The 27,228-nt window shown below is 35.0% G+C and overlaps 3 protein-coding genes across 9 annotated transcripts in view; 2 read left to right on the top strand and 1 right to left on the bottom strand.

The window, feature by feature from the left end:
• LOC106052916 (E3 ubiquitin-protein ligase MARCHF8-like) overlaps positions 1 to 12,401 on the top strand; it is a 58,977-nt gene extending 46,576 nt beyond the window's left edge. For all 6 annotated transcript variants that reach the window (XM_056020059.1, XM_056020064.1, XM_056020063.1 and 3 more), the window contains 3 exons: positions 3,980 to 4,128; positions 6,589 to 6,736; positions 7,853 to 12,401. In XM_056020059.1, the coding sequence (XP_055876034.1) occupies positions 3,980 to 4,128; positions 6,589 to 6,736; positions 7,853 to 8,251 (696 nt within the window). In that variant the 3' untranslated portion in view covers positions 8,252 to 12,401. The remainder of the gene's footprint in view (positions 1 to 3,979; positions 4,129 to 6,588; positions 6,737 to 7,852) is intronic.
• Positions 12,402 to 12,942: 541 nt separating this feature from the next.
• Positions 12,943 to 13,356, bottom strand: LOC106052917 (uncharacterized). Its single transcript, XM_013208379.2, has one exon. It carries the CDS (start codon positions 13,354 to 13,356, stop codon positions 12,943 to 12,945), a length of 414 nt encoding a protein of 137 aa, XP_013063833.2.
• A 4,802-nt stretch (positions 13,357 to 18,158) lies between these two features.
• LOC106052918 (uncharacterized) lies at positions 18,159 to 25,387 on the top strand. 2 transcript variants are annotated; one of them, XM_013208380.2, is made up of 2 exons: positions 18,159 to 18,376; positions 23,711 to 25,387. In XM_013208380.2, the coding sequence occupies exon 2, from the start codon at positions 23,763 to 23,765 to the stop codon at positions 24,594 to 24,596; it is 834 nt and encodes a 277-aa protein (XP_013063834.1). In that variant the 5' UTR covers positions 18,159 to 18,376; positions 23,711 to 23,762; the 3' UTR covers positions 24,597 to 25,387. The 2 variants fall into 2 exon arrangements, with proteins under 2 accessions (XP_013063834.1, XP_013063835.1); XM_013208381.2 differs by lacking the exon at positions 18,159 to 18,376 and adding an exon at positions 18,385 to 18,486.
• Positions 25,388 to 27,228: the final 1,841 nt, after the last annotated feature.

Here is a 27,228-nt window from a genome sequence, read left to right as displayed (position 1 = left end):
ATTTTAAAGAGTTTTACAATCTCACATAGATCGAACTTGTTTGTTGACAAATGAATTACTGCTTAAAGACATCGATATCTATGCAATTGACATAACAATGATCTATGAAGAGATTACGATTCGATTCTAGGATGTCAATAAATAAATAAATATAAATGACAATTATTTAACATTTGTTACTGATGTTAAAATTCAGTTTGCAAGGAAAAAATAGATTTACAAAATTATGTCTTCAGTAAAAAGAATGTCAACGTAGGAGGCACAACAGAGATGTGGCTGCACTTGAAGGTTTCTGTCAAATTTCAAAACTGTGGTCGAAAATGGAATTATGTTTTAGCTTTTCCATCAACATACATTTAGATTTAGTGCGTAACAAACGTAATGAATAAGCAAAGAAATAGACTGGATGTAGTCACTAGAAAAGACCTTGGCCTTATTTTGGCTAATTTAAAGCTTGAAATTTCTAATATTGTCAGACTGCAGGAGGCACAAGGTTTCAATTAGCTTAATTTTACTTTGTTGTAAATTCATCAGTAATAATGTTTTCTATAAAAATAAAATTGCAATTAAACCTAAAAACACTAGGCCCTAATATTCAATAATTTAAAAGAAAACTATTCTTAGGATTTAAAAGAAAGTCATGACAATTAGATTAATTTTTGTGTGTAATCACTGCCAATTTTAATATAATGATACTATTGGCAATGTCTTCGATTCCGAAGACTAAGACTGAGTGTAGTGTTTCACATTACCACACATACCCAGATGCGACATGCATATTTTCTCGAAATTTGTGCAGACAAAGCCGTTGTCTGCTGGCGGTCTATTTAAGGTTTCTTTCTGCCTTTTGCGCCTGTCTTCAATAAAAGCTTTTCTTTAATTAAGTCTCAAATGTTTGTCCAGCAGCTTTTGTGAGAGCTCTCCAACTGTCTTTCTTAGAGGTCATCTGCTGCCAGGTACTTTCCTCTTAACCAGTGAGTGCGAAATGGCGCCTGATTGGATCTTCATAGCGCTTACGGGAGGCACCTCTGTAACGCCGTCCTCCTCCAAGCTCGCCTTTGGCATGCGGTCGTCTCCCATGCGTGATAAGTGTTATTGACAGCATAAAAATAAATGACATTTTGTTCCAATTTGCCTTCTCACGCTTCTTTATGTTTTTTTTTCTTGGGGGGGGGGGGGGGGCCTCTAGTGAATTAAAAAAAAAAATAAGAAAAGGGGTCAATAGGACAAAAAAGTTTGAAGACCACTGATGTATCAGATGGCTTTTTTGTTCTATCTGCTCAGACTATCGCTCTGGTGTCCGGGTAACTGCACAAATACAATGCCTTGATCGCCAACCTTAGCAGCTTGATAAAGGCTACACTCTGCCTCTTGTAGACTTGTGCAGTTGATTATTTAACACCATTAACTAAAGCTATGTTAATATTTCATGATAACTGCGTATCGATCAAATGTGTGACGTTGAAATATGTCAATAGTCTAACACATGATTTCAAGATATTGCACGACGTGGTTGGAGTAGTTATTTTATTATCTATCTATCTATCTATCTATCTATCTGTCTGTCTGTCTGTCTGTCTGTCTGTCTATCTATATCTGTCTGTCTATCTATCTATCTATCTATCTGTCTATTTATCTATCTATCTATCTATCTATCTATCTATCTATCTATCTGTCTGTCTGTCTGTCTGTCTGTCTGTCTGTCTGTCTGTCTGTCTATCTGTCTGTCTGTCTGTCTGTCTGTCTGTCTATCTATCTATCTATATCTGTCTGTCTATCTATCTATCTATCTATCTATTTATCTATCTATCTATCTATATCTGTCTGTCTGTCTATCTATCTATCTATCTATCTATCTATCTATCTATCTATCTATCTATCTATCTATCTATCTATCTATCTGTCTGTCTGTCTGTCTGTCTGTCTGTCTGTCTGTCTGCCTATTTGTCTCATTCAATATTGTAATTATCATTTTTCAAACGTATTCATCCTTCAGTGGCACTAGTTTCTTGGCTTGTAGATTCTCTTCATCTTTAGTGCCCCCCCCCATTTAGTTTCTCTGCATGTGAAAGTATTCAATTAATTATGTTCTGATTCATTCTTTTTTACTTTTTAAAATAATTGATCTTATTTCCCCCCCCCCCCAAATTCCCCCCTCCCCCCTCAGTTTGTATCACTCTTTTACTCTTGTCCTTGTCTTGACTCTTCATTCTCTCTTCAAATGTCTTCGTTCTCTCTTCAAATGTCTTCGTTCTCTCTTCAAATGTCTTCGTTCTCTCTTCAAATGTCTTCGTTCTCTTCGCTTCTTTTCGGAACCATCAAGAGATGTTATAGCCCAGCCAAGGGAGATCATTGAACTCTTGCTGCCTTGGAGTGTATTGCTGTATTAATTATGCATGCTGACCTCTCACTGGTCTTGGTTAGGTTAGACTGACTTTTTAAAAATTTAAATAATGATATTGAATGATTGATCATTTCTGCTGGACACACCATATCGCATTACAATTGAAACCAAAGGAGCATCCAAGAAAGCTAAGAATGTTAAGTGTGATAGTTTTCTTCTTCACTAACTATAGAAGCAAGTCAATGGAGACTATAAAGTTATATTTTATTATTATTATTTACTTTTTATTTGGCCTTAATGTTGTGCTAATGAATGTTAGAATGAGTTTAGAAAACTCGTCAATTCAATGCACGTTGTATGAACATGTCAAATAACTGATTGACAGATAGCGACCCTTTTTATGTTCCATAAGATACACTGATCTGTTTTTTTTTTCAGATGTTAGGTTGTATCATCAGGCAACTAGTCTAACTAAAAATATAGTTGTAGGATTATATCTTCATACAGCTAGTTCAACTTAAATTATAGTTGGATTATATCTCCAGACAGTCTAAAAATATAGTCGTTGGATTATATCTTCATACAGCTAGTTTAATTTAAATTATAGTTGGGTTGTATCATCAGACAGCTAGTCTAATATAGTCCTTGGGTTGTATCATCAGACAGCTAGTCTAATTAAAAATATGTACATTCGTTGTGATTACAAGGACTCTTTCTCACTAAAAAACAACAACAACACAACAGAAACATTCACATAAATAGAACAGACACAACATAAAGAGTTCATTACCTCAGAATCAGTCAATAAATCCTGACACGCTTACACACACACACACACTCCCTTAACTGACTCACGCTGGCAAAGTACATGTTTACATACGGTAAGACTGACATATTCATACACATATATACCACTTTTTTTATTTCACAGATTTACATACGTTACTTACAAATCTTATATAGCAACACTACTAGTTACTATGTAAAAGCAACAGAACTTTACATTCTCTAATAAAAATCCAGTTGAAAAAAAACTTTCACCATTGACTTTATGGAAGGAGTAAAATAAATAATAAGGCAATGAACCTCGCAGGAAACAAATTACATCACATTGAAGAGAGGACTAGATTTTCCTTATAGCAGACTAGTCAATTTCTACTTCATTTAGAATTGAAATAAGAGCGCAAGATATGTTTACTCAAAACTAGTGAGATTTATAACAGACGAATATTGACATTTGATTAGAATAACAACATTAGTCAAATCACTCAATTTAGAAACACTTCAGGATAGAACACTAAGTAAGTGAAGTTGCAATAATCCATACAACACTGAACTAAATTTACAAATGCAAAACACAACCTAATAAAATACTCAGGCACAAAAGGCACTTATCTTATTCCATATGGTAGGCCAAATTGTACAGGTTCTCCTTACATATAGCTTTTAAAGCATGGAAAGGATTACCTGAATCAGATTTTAATTCATATGCTTGACTAGAAAAACAAATGGATAATATAGGATGTAACGATCGTATTATTTGAAAGAACATCCGAAGATTTTAAAAAGTTTCATTGTAATTTTGGATTCCTTTAAAAAAAACGTTTTTTATTTTATTTCCCTCCCCAACAACAGAGAATCTTACAGAAATCTGAATTACCCAGTGTCACAGCGTTAACAGATGGACCAAACCTGGCCAAAAGGTGTGACTCCACTTTATCCAGTGTCTCTGACAAACTGGACATCTGTCGAATATGTCATTGTGAAGGAGAGGACAATAATAAGTAAGTACATTGTGGTCTTACATAGCAGTTGTGGTCTTACATTGCCTCTGTTGTCTTACATAGCAGTTGTGGTCTTACATTGCCTCTGTTGTCTGACATAGCAGTTGTGGTTTTACATAGCAGCTGTTGCCTTACATGGCAGTTGTGGTCTTACATTGCAGTTGTGGTCTAACATGGCAGTTGTGGTCTAACATGGCAGTTGTGGTCTAACATGGCAGTTGTGGTCTTACATTACAGCTGTGGTCTTACATAACAGCTGTGGTCTTACATGGCTGTTTTGTTCTTACATAGCATTAGTGGTAATAGTAGTTGTGGTCTTTCATAGTATTAGTGGTCTTACATAGTAGCTACGTTGAGTGTGTTAAAGATGAGTTTTACACTTAATGCAGGTTTGCTTTTGTTAGTCATCACAAAGTGTTGGACTTAACCAAGCAGAAGTGCCACACAACAGATGTAACAAACAAATTATTAGTTGACATGTTCACCAACATTTTGATGCGTAATTTTATTGAGTCTCAATTACTAGATTTTCAGAGATTCTTACAAATGTTATATTTGCTTTTCAAATTGTTTGGTGTTTGTCAAATGTGGTCCAATATCCTAGCTTAATACTGAACAATAACATTTTGAAGTACAAGATATTTGTCAACATATAACCAACATGTTATAAATATTAATGACCAGATTTGGTCTTTGTACATTTTGAATACTTGTGAGTGAATTGTGGCATGTGTAAGTCTTGTGAATTGTGGCATTTGTAAGTCTTGTGAATTGTGGCATGTGTAAGTCTTGATCAAAGTTCTCTTGCACTAGTTTCTTCCAGTTTCTAAAAAGATGTGATGTGAAGAGGAAATGTGAGATTGTTTTGATGGTCTGTCTAGTATAGTCTCAAATTGCGTCATGATTTCATTTATCAATGTCTACACAAATAAGCAATACAAATTTGTCTTGTTGAAATGTTTATCTGTCATGATTTTAATATTTATGGAACAATGTTAATTTTGAAACCAATCAATAGCCCATTAAAAAGAATATAAAAGGAGAAATGTGATACAAATGTTGAAATAAAGATTAAACTAAACATTTGTAATTTTTAAAAATAGTTATCTGTCCTTCTTGAAAGGTAAATATGAGATATTTCAACATGGAGTCACAGAGGATGAAACTTGAACTTAAAGGAATAATAAAGAAAGTAGCTCTTTATATTATTTTTAAAGTGAAATTTAAATATGCTGTTACAGTATTAAATTTTCTCTTAAGAACTTGAAGAAATTATAAAGAAAGTATGTTATTTTTAAATTAAAATAGAAATATGCTGCTACAGTTTGACATTTAACTGTTTAGAAGAGCTGGTATTTCATATTAGTTTGATCAGCATTTGACTGGACTTTGTGATACCATCTATGATTTATCTTGACATGTAGGATGTATGCATAATGCAAGTTGATGTCGGACTATTTTTGTTTCGGGTTCATCTAGGGTTCATCTAGGGTATGATGTGGGCTCCCCACCTAACAGTGTTCACTTCCTGCTGGGGTTGTAATTTGGCCAGGTTCATCTGCCCTGACACCCCGGATAGTTTATTAGTTAATACGTAGATAATTATGCAACACAAATACTGACTAGACGTGAACTTATATCAGTTAAATAACAAGAGTGTAAATGCAACAATTTAATGAATTAATAATGTAACATGACATGACAGATGAATACGGGTTTGGTAACTAGTATTATACATGGTCAAATACAAATAAGCAGCTTATTCAAAATAACATAGCACACTTTAATCTCAGTGCCATAATTTGATCAGGGCTCGTGAAGCCCACACACAAATATTCACCATGTCTTGGATGCATGGACCACACCAAAACAAATCAGGCTTACAATAACACAGTCCCAAGTCTGCGTCCCTAAACAAGAAAAATACAATATTATATTAGTAACGATTTCAAAAATAAACAAAGCAAATTAAACTAACTTACCCAATACTGGGGAAGAAAACAGCAAAGAAAACTCCAACAAAAGATCCGCCATTAGCACAACCACATCAGAGGCAAAGAAGCAATGACATCAACAAAGCGCGTCCTTAGGAACTAGAGCGCACAAACCATTATGGTGCACAAAAGAGAAACATCACACAAGAAGCAACTCTAGATGCGCACAACAACTACATATATAAAATGATTGAGACATTTTTTCAACATAGACAACTTGTCCTGTAATTATGGCTGCCTTGCCATGTGGTCTGCTGTACTTTATCATGACGGTCTGGAGCTAGAATCCTGCTTGCTGCTGTCCCTCGCATTACTGCAGAAGATGTAATAATCTCCCTTTCTGAAGGAACATCCAAAATATAATAACAAAAATAAAAAAATTTTACTTTTTTTTTTATAATCAAAACAGATTTTATCAGTTTTATTTTTAATTGGCATTTCTTTTATGTTTGTATTTGTTTTTCAGACTTATCTCCCCATGTTTATGCTCTGGAAGTCTAAAGTTCATCCATCTTGCTTGCCTTCAGAAGTGGATCAAAAGCTCAGACAAGAAATCCTGTGAACTATGCAACTTTGAATATGTCATGACCACAAAGACCAAACCATTCAAACAAGTTAGTCTTTTTTTTGTGTGAAAGTAATGTTTAATAGATAAATTTAATTTTTGTTTTCAATATTTCAAATTCTTTTCTACAAACACAACTTTTTTTTTCTTTGTTTTTTTGCTGTCATTCTGTTTGATAAAAAACCCCCACAATTTTGAATTTGAAAACTAGAACTAATAGAAAATATATTTGAATATGTAATTAATTGAAAGGAGGTGCGGTGGCTGAGTTGTTAAACACTTGGTTTCCCAACCTGTGATCCTAGGTTCTTATCTTAGTGAAGACTTGAATTTTGAATTTCTGGATTTTTAGGGCACCCCTGAGGCGGCCACCCAACTCAAATGGGTACTTTAGTTGGAGAAAGTAAAGACTCTTGGTCTTTGTGCTAGTCACATGACACCCTGCTTGTTAACTGTTGGCCACAGAAACAGATGATCTTAACATCATTTGTCCTACAGATCTCAAGGTCTGAAAGGGGAACTTTACTTTTTACTTTAATTAATTGAAAATCTTTTTTTTTTAAATTACGCAATTAAAAATCACCCTTCAATAAAATGTCTTTGGCATTTTATAGTCAAAACATTCAATAAAAAGACATTTCCATACTATTCTTATTGGGTCAAACAGAAACAAAAAATTCCTCAAAAATATAAATTTTTAAAAATAATACTTACCTTTTCAAAAATAGGACAAGGCTGAAAGAAGAAAAAAAATTTGCTAATCAAAAATTGTAAAAAAAAAAATTACTGATAGGATTTGAAAATGTTGGGAGGGGGATGTGTTAAGTAAAAAATTAATATAAGAAAAAGTTTTGCAAAAAAAATGCATTGAAGTACAGCTGAAACCCTACACTAATACATGTTTAATGGCTGTTAGGGTCTTGAGGATGAAAATCAACCAAAGTAGGGACTAAGTATTAAGAATGAGTCTTAGTCTGAAGTATTCTAATATTCTTTACTTATTTAGACCTCTTTTAGTTTACTATTGTTTTACTTTTTGTTCCTCTTAGTTTTTACTTTTGCAATGTTGACCAACCTAAACATAAGGATTTTTTTTTAAAGTGTGCACACATCTACTTTATGTATTGTGTCTAGTCTTATGAGTGTTTAATTGTTTTCTTTGCAGTGGGAAAAATTGACAATGACACCTGCGGAGCGTCGCAAGATTATATGCTCAGTGACATTCCATATCATTGCCATCACCTGCGTCATCTGGTCACTGTATGTTCTTATTGACCGCAGCACAGAGGAGGTTCATTCTGGTGCCTTGGACTGGCCATTCTGGACCAAGCTAATTGTGGTGGCTATTGGCTTCACGGGGGGGCTGGTGTTCATGTATGTTCAGTGCAAAATGTACATTCAACTCTGCCTGCGCTGGCGCCAGTTCAACAAAATTATTACAGTGGAAAACACACCTGAAGATCCAGAGCTTAGGGCTGAGGCAGCTGCGAAAATTAAGGCTAAAGCAGGGGAGAAAACTGGTGTTGTCAATCCTGTGGCTCTGCAGGAAGTTGACTCATTGTAACAATTTAGTTTCATTTTAAAGACTGTTTTTTATCCTGAAAGTTTTCAAACTAATAATTTCAAAATATTAATTGTTTTGAAGAATATGAAGATTGATGGTAGGTATTGGTGATCTTTTATTTTAATGATTTTATTAATGCAATTAAAGTGACAGGAATTTTTTTTTTAATATCTATCCAATTAATTATGAAATGAATCTCACTTCTAACTATGTTAATGAAGAAAGAATGACTATTGTTTAAAAAAATCTTATGTCATTATATTTTATTATTTGATATTTTTTTTAGCATTAAACCTTTCTTTTTTTTTTTCAAATTTTTTTAAATTGATCTCCCATGAACTTTTTTTTTTCAAAGGGTTCTTCTTTGAATATTTTGTGTGTGTTGTAGACTTAATCTTAACAATCAAATAGCTTTAAGTTTTGCTTCAATGTCACAATCTAAAGAAATGTTTCATGGAACACTTGATATTGTTTTAATACACTCATGACATTATCATCAAGACTTGGCCTCAATAAATATGATAATCTGTGGCCTATTGTCAAAGCATTCTATAAAAAAAACTTTTTAGTCCATTGCTCTATACATTATTTTGTCTGTATTAGGATTTATTTATGAATTTTTATGGTGGGCAGACTAATAAATAATGCCTAATAAACTAGGATTTGTATTATATGAAAACATAACCAACAATCTGTACAGCATGCTATTTGTTTTCTTGGCACAGACTGCAACAGAGCCTAGAGCTCAGCAGGAAAAAGCTAGAAGAAGAAGTATGGGATGTTCTCCTACATAAACATCAACAAAACTGTATTTTTAATCCATGGAACTGTTGATTCTCTTAGGCTTTCTTTTTTTTCTTAATGTTCTTTTAGTAGGCTCATAGTGAAATGAGATTAGATGTTAATAGATTCTTAACCACAACATTACCTTATTTTTGCGCATATGACCCGCAGGTTTTACATGTTTTTACAAACAAATGGCAGCTATGGGGGGTATATTGAGGTTGTACAAAATTTATTTTACTCATAACTATAGCATAAAGGAAACTATGGACATACCAGTGGGTCTCTATACTTCTTATAGTTTGTTTTGTGGTTGCGAAATGTACATTGGAAACGTTTATGAACATCTCGTTATTAACCTCAAGAAAACAAATAGTACAGATGGGGCAGAGAATTTTTAATCATTTGTGGCAAGTTTACTGCAAGTCACTCATGCATATGCAGGTTATATAAGGCTGCGGGTTATACAATTTTACTTTACTTATTTTGTAATTTGTGTGGGGGGGTATATGCATGTGCGGATTATATATGTATGTGGGTTATATGCGTGAAAATACAGTACATCCAGTTTCTCTGTTGACATTCATTTATTGGTCCCTGCATTTGTGTCTACTTTTAGATTTTGTATTTCCAAGTCTTTTGTTTGGGGAATATTTGAATGACTAGAATGTTTATAAAACTGTTGTGAATTATGACCTTTTTGCTTGCAATGTTTGAGAGGAATGGAAAGGGTTCGATATCACTCTAAATGTTATGAATCAGATTTTTTAGAGTGTCTGATTGAATGTTAATGAAATAAAATATCTGTACCCAAAGTCTTTCAAAATGAAGTCAAATCTCTCTCCACCTCATGTTGTCTTTTTTCAATGTACTTGTTTGTTCATACTAAATACAAGCTGAAATTTTGTGGCATGTCCAAGAGACTCTAGTACTCACTAAATAAAATTCATTTTGAATTTAGTTTCTTGTTATTGATTTATTTTCTTGTTGCTTTTAATATATACAATTGTACCTCCTGGTTTCAGGGGAGCTAATCAAAATTGAATTCTTTTCAAATAATAGAGTTGCTTTAAATCATAGGCTCAGTGCAATCATTACTCTCAATATCATTTTTATGTTTTTCTGGACAATAACCATGATAATTTATTCTTTGATGTTATATAACATTTTAGTACTTTTGACAAGTGTCAACTTTCTTTCTGAGGAGCACACCCACTTACTGAAATTGAACGTAGAAGTGATTGAAAGAAACGGACATAAAAATGACTGTAACATTGCTAAATCACATTGCACTATTAGTAAAATAAATATTTGAGATATTGTCCTGCATTTAGTTACAAAGCTAGTTTTATTTTGTAGGTACCATGAATTTGTATAATCAACAAATTAATTTTATTTTGGCTGTTAAAGAAACAAAAAATGTGTTCATAGCTCAGAGAACAGGAAGGAAGTTTTCAAAATTGATTTGTTCTGGGTTTTTTATCTAAGTGTTTGCATATTGATAATAAGACTTTATAATCTAAAGTTTTTATATTTAATTCTACAAAGCTAAATGAATCTATATTCTTTTTAAAAATGTTTTTTTTTTTTTGAATAACCACTTGATTTTAAATGTCCTCTCCCTATTTCAAATGACATGGAAATGGCTTCATAAAAGACAACATATTTCTCTATGATTTAATAATGGTTAGAAAAAAGTATTTAGTGTCACTAATCAATATCATTGTTGAGGTGAGATGTAGCACAAGTGACCTTCAAAACTTTATCATGCATTCATTGAGTGATTGTTTTATAACTCTATTTCATGTTTTATAACTCTATTTCATGTTTTATAACTCTATTTCATTGATGGATTTTGCTTCATGTAAGGATTCAACCAAATATTTGATGAAGGATTACTTGTAAAAGCAGCACTCACAATCATTTTTGTTTACATTTTCATTCTCTCATTTTCTTAATAATTGTCTTGTTAATGATATGAAAGTAGGAAGCTTTGTTAACATTAGAAAATAGCTACCCAAAAATATGAAATTGCGAAAACGTATGCAGATATGTAAAACAATACAATTTACAGCACTAGGTTTCATATATATAGAGTAAAGTGCAAAGTTCAAAATTATTAAGCCCGCAGGCAGCAATTTTCACGTTTGGAATTTTATAGCACCGTAACGGTCTGACCTATGAAAAAACTGATGGTATCTCTGAATTCCTCGTCCTTTTTTCTATAATAATAGATTGAATTTAATGTATCACTAGGCTTGGTTAAAATTAAATATGAGTTCAAAGAGGTGTAGGGTAGGTATCGCCAAGCGTAATTTACCTCGAGCGGATTTTTCCCCAGTTAGTAAGCTCGAATGGGTTGATGGAAGGTTCGAACAGATCAAAGAAAATATATCTAAAAACATGTTTTAATATTTAATTTTCACTATAAAGTCATTTTCTTTTTACTCCAGCGCAAGAACACCATCCATTGCACCATTTCCCACCCTCCACAACTTCAAATAGTCTCTTTAAGCTGATGAGCAATCAGACTTAAAAATAGCCTTAAGCCAATTACCCAGTTCCTTCACTACCGTGTAGTAAAAAAGAATAATTCCACACCTCCTGAGTTTGACCTCACCATGAACTTAGCCTTTACAAGGAAAAGGAAATAGTATGTATCGGAAGTAAAGAAAAAAGGTGCATGCGCAATAGCAATATAGTAGTAATTTGGTAAACATTCAAATAAGAAAGTTCGAACCTCGTGACAAATCGGGGCTGCTCGAACTTCGCACTTTACTATATATAATATTTAATATATATTGTATTATTCATAATATTTAGAAATGCTTTTATAAATTTTCAAAATTATTTACCTGAAATGCTTTGGAAAATTGATCTTATGGAGAATGTTATTTTAAAAAAAAAAGAACATTTTGCAAGAAATCCTCATTAAATATTTTGTTGAATCCTTCTGGGTTTGCTTAGTCAGGTGAAACACTGCACTCATCCTTTATCTTTGAAATGGAAGACATTATGTACATACTTTCAATGTTTGTTTTGCCATTACAGAGAAGAACTATGCCTATATTTTATATTTTGAGTAGCGAGTCTAACTATTAATAATCTGTAACACTTAATAGGCCAACTAAAAAAAATATTTGACCACAACAAAGCTTTATTTTATCATCACATGCCTAAAATAAACTTTGAACTATTGACCTACTTCTAAAAACATTCATTGAAAATCAGAACAAGACTGTCTTGTACATTTTGTGTGATGTGTTGAAATGATGACCGTTTGTAAACTTTGGACTGTTTGTGGTCATCCATAGACTTTGTTAAAAGTGAACACTTGTCAATAATAAAAACTTTTACCAAAATCAAATCTTTTTGTTTTTGAGTCGAATCTTGTAGTAGAAGTTTTCAATCATTAGTAAAATAATAGTAAAAAAATAAATTTGAGAAGGTAAATTGTACTAAAAGAACATGTATTGATTTTTATAGGCATTGTAACTTACATACATATTGTTAATTAATCTTAAAATTATTAGTAAAAAAAATGTAAAATAGCTTACAGGATTTGGACACAAAAGTTAAACTGATTGTCTTTGACATTTTTTTTTACATTACATTTTAAATTATAGAACATAAATTTTTTTTTTTATATTTAGTCGTCATATTTAAAATGAATAAAAACAATTGACCAGACACAAATGAGCTTCAACTAATGGGAACCTTGTGCCTCATGCAGTTTAACACTATTAGAAATGTCAGGCTTTAAATGAGTCAAAGTAAGGCGAAGGTCTCCTCTTGTGGCCACATCAAGTCTATTTCTTTCTTTACTCGTTATGTTTGTAGCGGCAATGAATCCAGTTTCAGCCATATATGTTGAAGGAAAAGCTAAAAATAGCAATTCCATTTTTTGATCACAGTTTTGGGTATTTGACAGGAACAAATCGCTGCAGCCACATCTCTTCTGTGCCTCCTGGACTGGTGATATCTTTTTGTAACTCGACCATTTCTTCCTGCACATCAACTTGAACATCAGTGACAGATGTTTCAAAAGGATGAATCATCCATGTTTCAATTTTTAAATTTATGACATCCTGGAAGCGAGTTGTCATTTCATCCTTGAGCATTTTCAGGTGAGTAGCATAGACGTCAATGTCCTCAGGCAGGAATTCATTCGTCAACAAAGCGAGTCCTGGGAGATTGTAAAATTCATTTCTGGAAATATTGTGGTAAAAGAGATTCAATTTCTCAATAAAAGAGACATTGATCTGCTTTGTATCAACAAGGGTTAATATCTTTCCTTGCAGCTGCAAGTTTATTTCATTCATTTTACGATAGATCCCAGCCATTAAAAAAAAAAATCTTAATTTTAACCTTCTTCAAGTCATCGCAAACAGATAAATTTTCCTGTTACTCAAAAAAGGAGCAAGACAATTCCAGCCAGCGAATCTCAGTGTATAATAAGAATTGAACATGTTGCTCATCATTTGTTTCACACAGCTGTTGAAAGATGGGCTCTTTTTGAGCATGGGTTTTTATTTTGTTTACAGTTTTTATAATCAGATTTAAAGAATGAATTTGTGGGCTGTGAATCACAGTGAATTATAAACATTTCTGGATTTTCTTTTTTCATTAAACTTATGAAGCCTTTGTGGCGTCCAACCATTGATAGTGCTACTAAATTTTGTAAAGGCATTTCATTATTTGCAAAAAATGTCTTTACTAAAGTAAAAATAGACTCCTCTTATGTGTCACGGGTAAGTTTTTCAGAAAAAAATAAGCTCCTCATTAACACTGAAATCATCATCCAAATATTCTTCATAACCAAGTAACAATGAAGAATTATCAATCAATGTTGACTCATCTATTTGTAATGAACATTTTCTATTTTGAAGTTTCCTTAAAAGTTGTTGCTTCACATCACTGGCCATTTCATCAATCCGTCTTTGAATAATACTTTCAAAACCTCAATGGGATCTCAATGTATCACTGTGGAAATGACTTCTCTTAAAGCTGGGATGATCAATTTTTCACCAACGTTTTTGTGACTTTTGAATTTTTGCAATATCTCTGCAATTTTGTAAGAGGCTATCAAACCGTCTTCTGCTTTGCTGTTTTTGTTTTAAATATTATTTGAATAGTCGAGTTTTTTTTAAATTGCTCATGAATATTTTTAAAGTACTCAATGGACTTGTCTTTTTGTCAGGATGCTTGGTATTTATATTGTTGTAACCCTGCCTTGCACCAGGGCTTGTGGTGCGTACGAGCGCACTATTGAACCAGAACAAGAATACGCTAGGATAGCGGAAAGAACAGTGTATCACGTGATTGTGGAGAGTCTAAATTGTTGGAAACCAAGGAGCCGTCTTTTGTGTTTCCTGAAGACTGTAGTAAGGACCTGGAGCGAATCGGGGAAGGCTGTCGTTGGTCCCTGTTCAGGTTGCTGGTGAAAGGACTGGTATAATTAGTAACAAGACTCTTGGAATGCAGAAGGCTGTTGTGTGTTTGTCCTGGTAAATAAAAACAATTATTTACGGTAGAACTTCCTTGAGTTGCCTGCCTTAGATTTACAACAATATATGTTCCTGAAGCCGACTTGGTTTCATAGCCTCATTGCAAAATGTTTTCGTGCAATTTAATAAAACCCAAGGAGAGATAATTGACTGAATACTGGCGAGTTTGTTTTTCTTGGTTGACATGGTCAAGTAAACGTTACACTCATTTCTTGGAATGCTAGCTTTATTATTGAAACCAAATAGCATATACATTGTAAAATAGTATTTATTATTTAACTATGTTATTGTAGATATACCAAACCATAATTTAAAAATCTTATTACCTTGTTTATTTATCACATTGTAAAATAGTATTTATTATTTAACTATGTTATTGTAGATATACCAAATCATAATTTAAAAAGCATATTACCTTGTTTATTTATCAATCTACAAACTGTTTTGCGCGCTTAAAACTGTAATCGAAAATAAACACTTCCTGCTGCAGTAAAGACAAAAATAACAATTTGGTTTTTAGATATATAAATCATAGAAACAAAGATTTCCCGCACTCCAAAAATAAAATGATTATTTGTCTATATATACTTCGCCAGTGCCGGCTTCGAAGAAAATGTGTTACGTTGAAAACGTTTTTCTTTTGTTTCAGAGCACCTCAGCAGTTTCTTCTCTGCGCCCCGTATTGACCTTAATGTGTCCAGCGCACCCCTAGCGCCCCTTATTTAGCCCAGCGCCTCCTACCGCCCCTTTTGCTGCCAGCGCCCCCCCCCATTATGAAATCGCCCCCCCCCCCCCAACAGAGGCTGTAGCGCCCCCGTTGATGACCACTGACCTAGACCAACAACAATAAATCATGACGATTAATAATTCTACCACTTGTTTTTGTGTTTGTGGCACACTTTTGAACTTGCAGTATGTTATGGCTACCAGTTGGGAAATGTTTCAATAAAATTAGGAACAAAAGAAGATAAAACAGAAGAGAATTCGGAGAAAAATTGTGATTTGTAAAATCTTTTAATTGCGAGGTGCGTTTACTTTCTAGAGGAAAAGGTTTCAAAAGATTTTGGAAGCTGAAAAATATCGCCTTATATCGCACATGATTTTCTAGAAGAGAAAGGTGTGCAGCCCTAGGAAAAGAGGTCTTCTGTCTGATGGAAAATGGATGTCTAATTAAGCACTAAATCTAACACTGCATGGTATTAAATTTGTAATAGATCTAGACCAACAACAATAAATCATTGCGATTAGAAATATTTTTACCAATTGTTTTTGTTTAGCGCTAGTTCATGCGTTTAGCTTTTTTCAATACGCTATAATCTTATCACTGATCTGGACCAGTTGGGACCATGGGCTGTGAGATGGGAGGAAGAGGGAGTTAACTCGTTGAATGTCACCGTAATCGATTTTTAAAAACATTTAAAAAAAAAAAAAAAATAATAATAAAATTTAAAAAAGGGAAATACCTGAATTTGAATTCATGGCTCACTCAAGTCGACATACTAACCACAGTGCTAGTGAGGTGCTTATGATTTTAAAGATTGTATAGTTATGTATTGTTTGTTTCAAACTTACTTTAAAGCGGCGACCTATAAAGGTGACTTTTCAGGTTCAGGGCGGCCCTGCGCGAAACAGATTGCGCGGGGCCCAGTCTGGGTAGGAATAAGCATAATGTCAAAATTAAGATTATGTATTAGAAAATACATTCATCTTTGCAATAATTTTATTAAACAAAAGGTGATAATGCCGTTTAAAAAAAAAAAAATCACTCGTACGATTGGCACCATAAATGACAATTTTGTCTATTTTTCAGGAGATTTTAATAGGAGGCCCCGGAAAATCAGGAGGCCGGGAAACCCTGCTATTATATATAAGCTATAATGGTTTAATTTAATAATTTACACCTAGAATTAGCACCGGGGCATATGAAGGTGCGGGTCTCACCGCGGCCGCATACGTTGCAGTGGTCTATGCGGCCCTGTTCGGGTTATAAAACCACTTTATTTTTTAAAATTGATTCTTGTGTTGTCAGGTAAAATAAAGAGTGAGAGAGAGAGAAAAAGAGAGGACTAGGTAGAGAGAAAAGGAGAGGACTAGGTAGAGAGAAAAAGAGAGAACTAGGTAGAGAAAAAAAGAGAGGACTAGGTAGAGAGAAAAAGAGAGGATTAGGTAGAGAGAAAAAGAGAGGACAAGGTAGAGAGAAAAAGAGGGGACTAGGTAAAGAGAAAAAGAGGGGACTAGGTAGAGAGAAAAAGAGGGGACTAGGTAGAGAGAAAAAGAGAGGACTAGGTAGAAAGAAAAAGAGGGGACTAGGTAGAGAGAAAAAGAGGGGACTAGGTAGAGAGAAAAAGAGAGGACTAGGTAGAGAGAAAAAGAGGGGACTAAGTAGAGAGAAAAAGAGGGGACTAGGTAGAGAGAAAAAGAGAGGACTAGGTAGAGAGAAAAAGAGAGGACTAGGTAGAGAGAAAAAAAGGGGACTAGGTAGAGAGAAAAAGAGGGGTCTAGGTAGAGAGAAAAAGAGGGGACTAGGTAGAGAGAAAAAGAGGGGACTAGGTAGAGAGAAAAAGAGAGGACTAGGTAGAGAGAAAAAGAGAGGACTAGGTAGAGAGAAAAAGAGAGGACTAGGTAGAGAGAAAAAGAGAGGACTACGTAGAAAGAGAAAGAGGGGACTAGGTAGAGAGAAAAAGAGAGGACTAGGTAGAGAGAAAAAGAGAGGACTAGGTAGAGAGAAAAGAAATTAAAAAGACAGGCTTAGGTAGAGAGAAAAGAAATTAAAAAGAGAGGACTAGGTATAGAGAAAAAGAGAGGACTAGGTAGAGAGAAAAGAAATTAAAAAGAGAGGACTAGGTAGAGAAAAAGAGAGGACTAGGTAGAGAGAAAAGAAATTAAAAAGAGAGGACTAGGTAGAGAGAAAAAAAATTAAAAAGAGAGGACTAGGTAGAGAGAAAAAGAGAGGACTAGGTAGAGAGAAAAAGAGAGGACTAGGTAGAGAGAAAAGAAATTAAAAAGAGAGGACTAGGTAGAGAGAAAAGAAATTAAAAAGAGAGGACTATGTAGAGAGAAAAGAAATTAAAAAGAGAGGACTAGGTAGAGAGAAAAGAAATTAAAAAGAGAGGACTAGGTATAGAGAAAAAGAGGACTAGGTAGAGAGAAAAGAAATTAAAAAGAGAGGACTAGGTAGAGAGAAAAAGAGAGGACTAGGTAGAGAGAAAAAGAGAGGACTAGGTAGAGAGAAAAGAAATTAAAAAGAGAGGACTAGGTAGAGAGAAAAGAAATTAAAAAGAGAGGACTAGGTAGAGAGAAAAGAAATTAAAAAGAGAGGACTAGGTATAGAGAAAAAGAGGACTAGGTAGAGAGAAAAGAAATTAAAAAGAGAGGACTAGGTAGAGAGAAAAGAAATTAAAAAGAGAGGACTAGGTAGAGAGAAAAGAAATTAAAAAGAGAGGACTAGGTAGAGAGAAAAGAAATTAAAAAGAGAGGACTAGGTAGAGAGAAAAGAAATTAAAAAGATTCCTTCTAAAAAAAATCTAACCCTGTTTCTACAAATAAAAATGATAAAAAAGAATCTTGCCAATACTGGCGCTACTTGATTTGAATGCAAATAAAAGAGGGTGCATTCAATTCACTTTGATTGGTTCTATCTCGGGTCATACAGGACTGGTATTGAAATGGTCTCCGAACATATTTGCTTTCATTGAAGCGTGGCATGGCTAGATTATGAGAAAATGTAACAGACTAGTCCTCTACTGAAAATGTGACTCATTCAATAATGTTCTTGTATTCTAAGCCTATGAATATATTGATGATACAGATAAATCATTTTGGCTGACCTCATCTGGTAAGTACGCAATATATTACAGTTTAGCTGTGTACGTAGTGTCCACCATTTTTTTGTCTTCAACTAAATGACTTGAAAGAAAAGTGATATTGTATCTTACATCTTTGTGTGTGGGTAAACTTTGTTATGCTGTGTTGATGATTTTATGAGCTTATGCCTATGAGTTTATATTTATCAGATTAACAGTTTTAATTGGAACTTATTGAATTTCAAAGAATGTGAAGGAGCATTGCCGCTCATCTAATAGTTCATTTCAAACGTGTACAATAATTGAATATATTTTTATTTTCGACGCTACTGAGTTGATGGGATGTCGAGTAGATAAGTCCAGCCCTAAATTAAATCTGAATGGGACGTTTACAGTATGACTGCCCCTAGATCAACGTGTGAGCCAAAGGATTATTTTGTATTATTTGGATTTGTCTTTCTACTTCAATTATTTTTTATAATTTCCCTGAAGCCCAAGTGATAGTTTTTGAATGATTTCCAACTTGTGTTGTAGGAAACGTCGAATTTTAGTAAACAAAGGCCCTGAGCTAGATTTTAATAAATAGAGGCCCTGAACAGGATTTTAGTAAATAGTGGCCCTGAACAGGATTTTAGTAAATAGTGGCCCTGAGCAGGATTTTAGTAAATAGTGGCCCTGAGCAGGATTTTAGTAAACAAAGGCCCTGAGCTAGATTTTAATAAATAGAGGCCCTGAACAGGATTTTAGTAAATAGTGGCCCTGAGCAGGATTTTAGTAAATAGTGGCCCTGAGCAGGATTTTAGTAAGCAGAGGCCCTGAGCAGGATTTTAGTAAACAAAGGCCCTGAGCTAGATTTTAGTAAATAGTGGCCTTGAGCAGGATTTTAATAAACAAATGCCGTGAGCAGGATTTCAGTAAATAGTGGCCTTGAGCAGGATTTTAATAAACAAAGGCCGTGAGCAGACTTTTAGTAAATAGTGGCCTTGAGCAGGATTTTAATAAACAAAGGCCGTGAGCAGGATTTTAGTAAATAGTGGCCTTGAGCAGGATTTTAATAAACAAAGGCCGTGAGCAGGATTTCAGTAAATAGTGGCCTTGAGCAGGATTTTAATAAACAAAGGCCGTGAGCAGGATTTTAGTAAATAGTGGCCTTGAGCAGGATTTTAATAAACAAAGGCGGTGGGCAGGATTTTAGTAAATAGTGGCCTTGAGCAGGATTTTAATAAACAAAGGCCCTGAGCTAGATTTTAGTAAATAGTGGCCTTGAGCAGGATTTTAATAAACATAGGCCCTGAGCAGGATTTTAATAAACAAAGGCCCTGAGCTAGATTTTAGTAAATAGTGGCCTTGAGCAGGATTTTAATAAACAAAGGCCCTGAGCTAGATTTTAGTAAATAGTGGCCTTGAGCAGGATTTTAATAAACAAAGGCCCTGAGCAGGATTTTAATAAATAGAGGCCCTGAACAGGATTTTAGTAAATAGTGGCCTTGAGCAGGATTTTAGTAAACAGAGGCCCTGAGCAGGATTTTAGTAAGCAGAGGCCCTAAGCAGGATTTTAGTAAACAGTGGCCCTGAGCAGGATTTTAGTAAATAGAGGCCCTAAGCAGGATTTTAGTAAACAGAGGCCCTGAGTAGGACTCAAGTGAACAGAGGTACTGAAAGATTTTTCAATATAAATGTACTTAAAAATATGAATACAGATAAAAGACCACTTGAACAATAATGCACAGATTCTGAAATTCGGAGCCTCTTTCAAGGACAGGGCTTTCGGGTCTCACAATGTCGTGAATCTTGTCCTGGTTGGAAACATAAATAATTTGTGTTGTTTACTTGTAATGTAGGTTGCTTGGCATTCTTGTAATGCCCATGAGACCAGTATAAAAAACAGATATTTTCTTCTATCGATCTCTATAAACGATTACATGTTTATGTAAGCATTGATTGATACATGTGATCATAGTCTGAACCAGGATGTGTCAGACACTGAACCCAAACATGTTGAGGCGATTATCAAGAATTCTACATTTATTGATTTTCTTTTATCCGTGATCTACATTTGTAAGAATCGAGTCCTCTTAGTCGCCGCCTCCCTCTCCCCACTCACACACAATCGAGTCCTCTTAGTCGCCGCCTCCCTCTCCCCACTCTCACACACACACGTTTTCTACCATCCACGAAATCGGCGTCGAATGTATTGAACAAATATAGGCTCCTCCGGGGATTATTACAAGATCTGCACTGAGCCGTGACAAAACTATTCACAGTTCATAGTTTTCTTCGAGTCAGTCTACTTTGAACTAGGCTAGGCCTTGTTGATTTGAATGTTCGCAATTACTTAACTTTTGAGCTGATTATATTTAGTTGAATTTAGTTAGCAAGAAATCACATGAACAGCAGTGAAAATAGTTCTAATAAATTTCTCTTTACTTAGAATGTCTTAGAATAATGTTTAAAGTGAATTCAGTATTAGCTGCACTAATGGGATAGAAATAGTGTTTAATGCCTACCGCGCACTAACCAAAGACCTACTTCTACTTGACCTAAAGTTTAATGCTGACGTCTTTATGTCAGTTCATCCAACTCTGCTAAACAAAGTATTAAGGTTGGACACATGATTTGTCTAGTATCTAGTTTTGAACCAATCTGCTTTCTTGATTTACCAAAAAAAAAAAATCTAATGAGATTTAAAGGTCAGGAAATCATGAAAGCCAGTAGGTTTATATAAGCAGAAGAATTAAATACTCTCTAATTAACCTGCTGGCCTCCTTCAGTCGTAGAACGACTATGGTTCATCTCGAACAAAGCGAGATGAAAGCCTGGGCATTGTCTAAGGTCGAAACGATGTCGCCCAAACAGCAATCCCCCCCCCCTCCACGCAGCTGATGAGACCAAAGGAACGGAATATCCAATACAGTTTGGGATCAGTAACGCCCAGTGCCGCCGCTGCCTATTGTGCAGTGTGTGCATTGCACGCAGGCGGCCGAATGTAATTGGCGGCCAAATCATTCTTCCAATACTCCAATGTTACCTGTATTTTATACATTTTTAGTTTACTAAAAAAAAATACCCCATCATTTTAATATTTTATATAAATTCCAATTATTTCATAAAACGATATTCGTTCATAAGAAGCTATTTTGGAAACTTTTAATAAGAAAAAAAATGGAGCGGCGCTCGAGGTTTTCCCACCGGTTTTTCCATAGGCGCCTACTCATTTCTGACCTTGAATTTTCGCGGGTTGTCTGTAATATTTGTTTCGAATGACGCTTACAGAAGCAGTTCAGTTAAAACATTGTTTTCTTCTTAGTATATTACATATAAAAATTGTTGCTTAGTCGAATAGCCCGCCCCGTAAGTAGATGTAGTAGTTAAAAACTCAAGGTTAAAAACATTTTCCTTTTTATATTTAAATGGCTGTTAGTTAAGTAAGAGAAGTCGTTTCATCTTCTAAGTCCTTGTCAAATGTAGACCGCGAGAGGCGCATGGAACAATATGGGTTAAAGTTTTGAAGAAACTATTTCAAAACGTCTCCGCTAGTGTGATTCTTCTAGATTTTCTTATCTGAGATTGGTCGAATTTCTTCCGACTATTGCACTTAATTATTGTGACGATTTTGTTTTGTAAAAAAAAAATGTCCGCGACAGAGACGTCTTACTTAGCTAAAAGATGATCTTAAAAAAAGATCACGCCCATTACAGATGTCCGTGTGCAATATATACCTAGAATATCCCTCGAATAATACTATTGACCAGGGCTGCCTCTTTATTATTGAACTTTTTTGTACTAGGATGAATAGTGCGTTCTAAAAGAAAACTGTTTATAAAAAAATATTTGCCTTTTTTATATTCTTTTTTCTTATTATGAGAAAACGTTATAATTGCTTGGAGAAACAATGTCGGAAGCTGAAAACAGAATACGCTCAGCGCTATGGCTCGGCCCCGAAATCAGTTTTAGTGAAATTTCATTATGTACATTTGGATTCGAAACTTAGGGTTAAAAAACTATAAATGAAAAATAAAACTTAAATATTGTGTTATAATTATGATAAAGTTTCTTTTCTTTTTCATTACATTTTTAGAAAAAAACTCACGGACCTCACTGTGGGAGCCTACATCGCTCCCCGAGGTCCCCAGCTTCTAAGGGGGCTCGAAAAAAAATGTTGTCATGTAGGTAGTTACCATCCGGAAAAGTTTGAGAATAATTGCCTTCATGTGTTTTATTTCAAGTCATTGTATAAGTGACTTGAACTTTTGATTATTTATTTTATATCAATTAAAGAAAAATACTCAGCGCTGGGTTGCTTCATTTTGTCCTGGTGGTGTGTTGATTTTGAAAAGCAGCCTTAACAATCCTCTATAGAACGAATTATTATCGGCAATGTCTCGCTTTTAAAGGATCCATGAAAAGTTTATTTGACACACACAAACAAAGGGTCTACAAAATGGATTTAAATCATTGGGCGCTTTTGGTACAAGCTCAATAGTAATACATTTTTTTTCTAGAAAAAAAAAGGGAGGGTGGCATTTTTTAATTTCGCACGCAGGCGGCCACTACCCTCGTGGCGGCTCTGGTAACGCCGCAGGCTCTGCCAGGATGTAGCACAATGTGCCACAATCTGCCTAAGGGTCACATGCTCCTGATTTTTTCTCAGGGTTGTCTCCCGACGCCTTTCCCGTGTTTGGGTATAGCCGCAAGGCAGTGGAGGTTTGGATTTAGAGTTTTCCTTTTCCTAGATGGGAGCCAACCGCAGCTAGATTAACATTTGGATACGCTTAGGAAGTAATTATCTTCCCCTTTTAAAGAACGTCTGTAATGTTCAAGATCAAATAAGAGAAATGTTGATCACGTTAGAATTGTTGATATATTGATTGATGATGTTGAGCACTTCAGATTTGTTGATATATTGATTGATGATGTTGAGCACTTCAGATTTGTTGATATATTGATTGATGATGTTGAGCACTTCAGATTTGTTGATGCTTTGATGATATCGTACAACTCAGAAACGTAGAACAAACTCAGATTAAATTTCGAGTAATACCGAGTACTATTTCATCCTTCAATGCTATGTTCATATATGATAGGAAGAATTCAAATGTTTTAAAACCTCTTAAATCGTTCATACATAAAGTTTCTACCATGTTAAATGTTCGTACTCCATATTTGAAGTAAACTTTGTTATTAAAAACAAACTCCTAATTATTTAGTTATTCATTATATACGTGTGCGAGAGAGAGAGAGAGAGAGAGAGAGAGAGAGAGAGAGAGAGAGAGAGAGAGATGGAGACAGATTGAGACTGGGATATCAAAATAAAATAGAAACATTTGAGAGTGTATAATTTCAAGACTTTTTGTTTTTCTCTTCAGATTTGGCTGATACCTCGTGCTGTTCTAAACAAGAAAATGTCCTTATCCTTCCATGTACCGTAACAGCAACATAAACATTGAAATGTCCTCCCAAAGTAACTCAGCATCTCATAAACAGTACAATGCTGACGAAGATCGAGGTCAATTTACCAGGCAATTGAGTTCACAGAGCCGATTCAAAGTGGACGCCAGGCCCACTAAAATGCTCTGCAAACGAGTGGATGAATTCAGGATAGAGGTTGACGAAATGGCCTTTACAGAGCACGAGTACGACCGCCGCCGCCGCCGGAGAGCCTCCTCCAGGAGAGACCGACACATCCGTCGTTGGAGGAGATGCTACCTTCCCGCCATCTTGCTAGTACTAGCCGGTTCTTTCTTTCTGTTTGTCAGCTCTATTGATGGATTTGTAGATAAAAGCTCTGTTTTTAGGCAGAACAAACTTCTCTTCCAGTGTGTAGGTGGCGCTGCTCTAGGACTAGGCAGCTTCCTGATTGTTCTGAGCGTTGTGTGCATACACCACAGAGAAGACTTTGTGAAATCAACAGCGCCATCTCTGTCCTACACACGAGATCAGACTTCAGAGACGAATGATCAGCTCGACGGATATTTCCGTCTGCCTTCGTCAGACTCCGGGTGTCCGGAATCCCCCGCCGACAGCCTTGCGGAGAGCTTCCGTTCTTTTGACTCTGCTGGTAAATGGATATCAGAACACAGAGCAGCTTTTAAGGCTAGTGCCCGCAGTCTACGCCGAGTGTACAGCGACACGGCTTTAAATGAAAACTTTTCTAAAGCACGTTTGGTTGTCTGGGCACACAACTATCCAGGCAAAACTGTAAACACTGATGGAGTATCCGAAGAGAAACCTCAGATTCCTTGCGATACATAAAATAGATTGCATAAGATTCTGTTAGTTAAGACTATTAAATCGTAGCTATGCAAGGAGTTGTAAATATTGTATACTACAATAACAAATGTGTTTCAATGTTACATGTTACAAATGTGTTCATCAATCAATATACCAAGTATCATTTAGCATGTTATACATCTCGTTGTTGTTACACCATTACATTTATATCAACTCACTCTGTCTGGTACAATTTTTTTTTACACTTTCTCCCACACCCATTCTTGGATCTTTACACAATCATTTGTTTTACCTAACAAAACACGAATCAATCAAATAAAAAAAATTAACCAATCAGTTAATTAATTATTGATAATTATCATGTTTAGTATTGAACAAAGGAAATAAATGTTACTTATTGTGAGATTTGACAGTATATGTGAAGCTATTCCCCACTATTAAGTTTTTAACGATTTTTTTTCACCTTCTCTCATCAAGCTGAAATTTCGCATAATTATTCATAGTCGATGGCAAAACACGAATCAGTTAAAAAAATTCACCAATTAGTTAATCAGTTAATGGGAATTAATTAATTTTGTTTTGAAATTGAAAAGGGGAACTAATTCATCAAGTATTGAGATATGTCTAATTTAGGGTTATTTCCTTTAGATAAACTTTGTTTTTTTTTTGTGTGTGTTTTTTTTAAGATTTTAAAGAAATATTTTGCATGTTTAAATTATTGAGTTTTAGTGTGTGTGTGGGGGGGTGTTTAAGTTCAAGTTTATAAGTTATTGCGTTACAAATGTGTTTCATAAATAAAACGATGTATTCATTATTTCAAAGTTTGCAAGTTTTTGTGATCTTACATTTTCTGTAATCTCAAGTTTTCTGTGATTTTAAGTTTTCTGTGATCAAGTCTTATACTACCACTCTACGAATGAAAATAATGAATTTAAATGTTATGGAATTTTTTCATGAACAAACATATGGGTTTGGCATCTTTTTTTATTTTTAGGGAGATTGGGGGGGGGGGGTAACAAGAATTTTTAAAACCTCCTGGCGTGGTGCAAGAAAATTGGTACACATTTAGAAACAATGACACACGATATTCTTTTAAGTCATTCGATAATTAGCTGCGCAAGGTTAATGAAAATCTTTGTTCAAATTTGTAAGTTTATGTTCGGCTTCCGAACGAGATAGCTTGAGATTTATTACAATGGTCGCGGGATTCACATTTGAGACCTAAAGGAAATCTAAAGCCTTGGACAAACGTAGACGGCGGAAAGAGAACCTAGACAAACCACCTGCAGACAACGGTTACGTCTGCGCTTGATGTGGCAAAATATGTAGATCACAACTAGGACTGCGAATCCACGTGAAATGCTGCACTCCTGTTTAATGTTTGAACTTGAAGGCAAGCCTTATTATTATACGCTCCAAATAAAACAGTAGCGCTGCCAACAAATTCTAAAACTAGCGAATATCGGTTTCGTTAGCATAAAAGTCATGAAAACGAGCTGAGAATTCGTTTAGCGTTTCTTGTCTCAGAGAATGTATCCACTACCCACTCCTTGGTCCCAGCGTCTGAATACCTGATAGGAGTTAATCTCTGCAACATGATCAATTATGAACTCAAGTCTCACCAAACTAAAGGACTCCGTGAATAGATTAAGCTTTGGTAGCCCTGCTTCACATGCATATCATGTCACACAACCAAGGAGGATCTGAGATTTTATTTACCTTCTTTTTTTTTTATGACATGAAAATCTGAACATTTTATTGAGCTGTAGAAACTGTAGAAATAATATAATTAAAACTTCATCTGAACTAAACCATCTAACTTGATTGTGGTTGGAAATGTTACTATCAACTCAAATGTAATAGATGGAGTTGAGCCGTTCCAGAAGTTCATTGTATCAGCAACTGCCAGCATCACAACATTTCACCTGCATGCTCAGGACGACGCAGTGTAATAACATAGGTAAGCAGGAATCAGATTACAATAGATACGACCATGGGCGTAGCCAGGATTTTTTTTCGGGGGGGGGGGTTTAGGGGGATTTTTTCTCCCCCTAACCTAATGTGCTATTCATACTGACTTAAACCTTCCCGCACCGTTTTGTGCATTTGCCGTCAAGCTGTTTCCACAAAAATCTGTCACTGGTAATGTCTGAAGCCTCTTCCCATCTGCTCTGAGGACCTCCATAAATGTGTGGCGCAAAGTTGTACTAGGATGTCATCGCAACTCTTATTATGCGTAATTCATTTTGTCGGAGAACATGTCCCGCAAACCTCATGCGACGCTCTGTCACAATCTTACTAAGGGGTCATAGGATTTCCTTGATTTAGACACGGTCTCTATAACTGACTCCTAAAATCTGTCTTAGCCATCTTAGTTGTGCCACATTTAGTGTTTTTCAATTTCGGCAGATGACTATTCACTGCACTTTATTAATGGAGCCCCGCCACTGGTAGAAATGTGTAACCTCTCTTAAATACGCTCTTGGAATTATGTGACTGTAGTTTTCTTTAGATTTTATATCGAAAAGGAAAGTTTTATCGTCAAAATCATCTGTTGGGGGTTTTAAACTAAAAAATCTCAGGACTTTGTTTATTTTTTTAAATTCATAACCCCATTTAGCTACGATCATAGAATTTGGTAACTGTAGTTTGC

The sequence above is a fragment of the Biomphalaria glabrata genome, chromosome 2 (genome assembly GCF_947242115.1).
Source record: "Biomphalaria glabrata chromosome 2, xgBioGlab47.1, whole genome shotgun sequence".
Taxonomy (NCBI): domain Eukaryota; kingdom Metazoa; phylum Mollusca; class Gastropoda; family Planorbidae; genus Biomphalaria; species Biomphalaria glabrata.
This window is presented reverse-complemented; position numbering and strand designations above follow the sequence as displayed.

What these genes read in the sequence shown, in the direction of transcription:
- LOC106052917 (XM_013208379.2), bottom strand. Translation starts at nt 13,356, where the DNA reads ATGAATGAAATAAACTTGCAGCTGCAAGGAAAGATATTAACCCTTGTT.
- LOC106052918 (XM_013208380.2), top strand. Translation starts at nt 23,763, where the DNA reads ATGTACCGTAACAGCAACATAAACATTGAAATGTCCTCCCAAAGTAAC.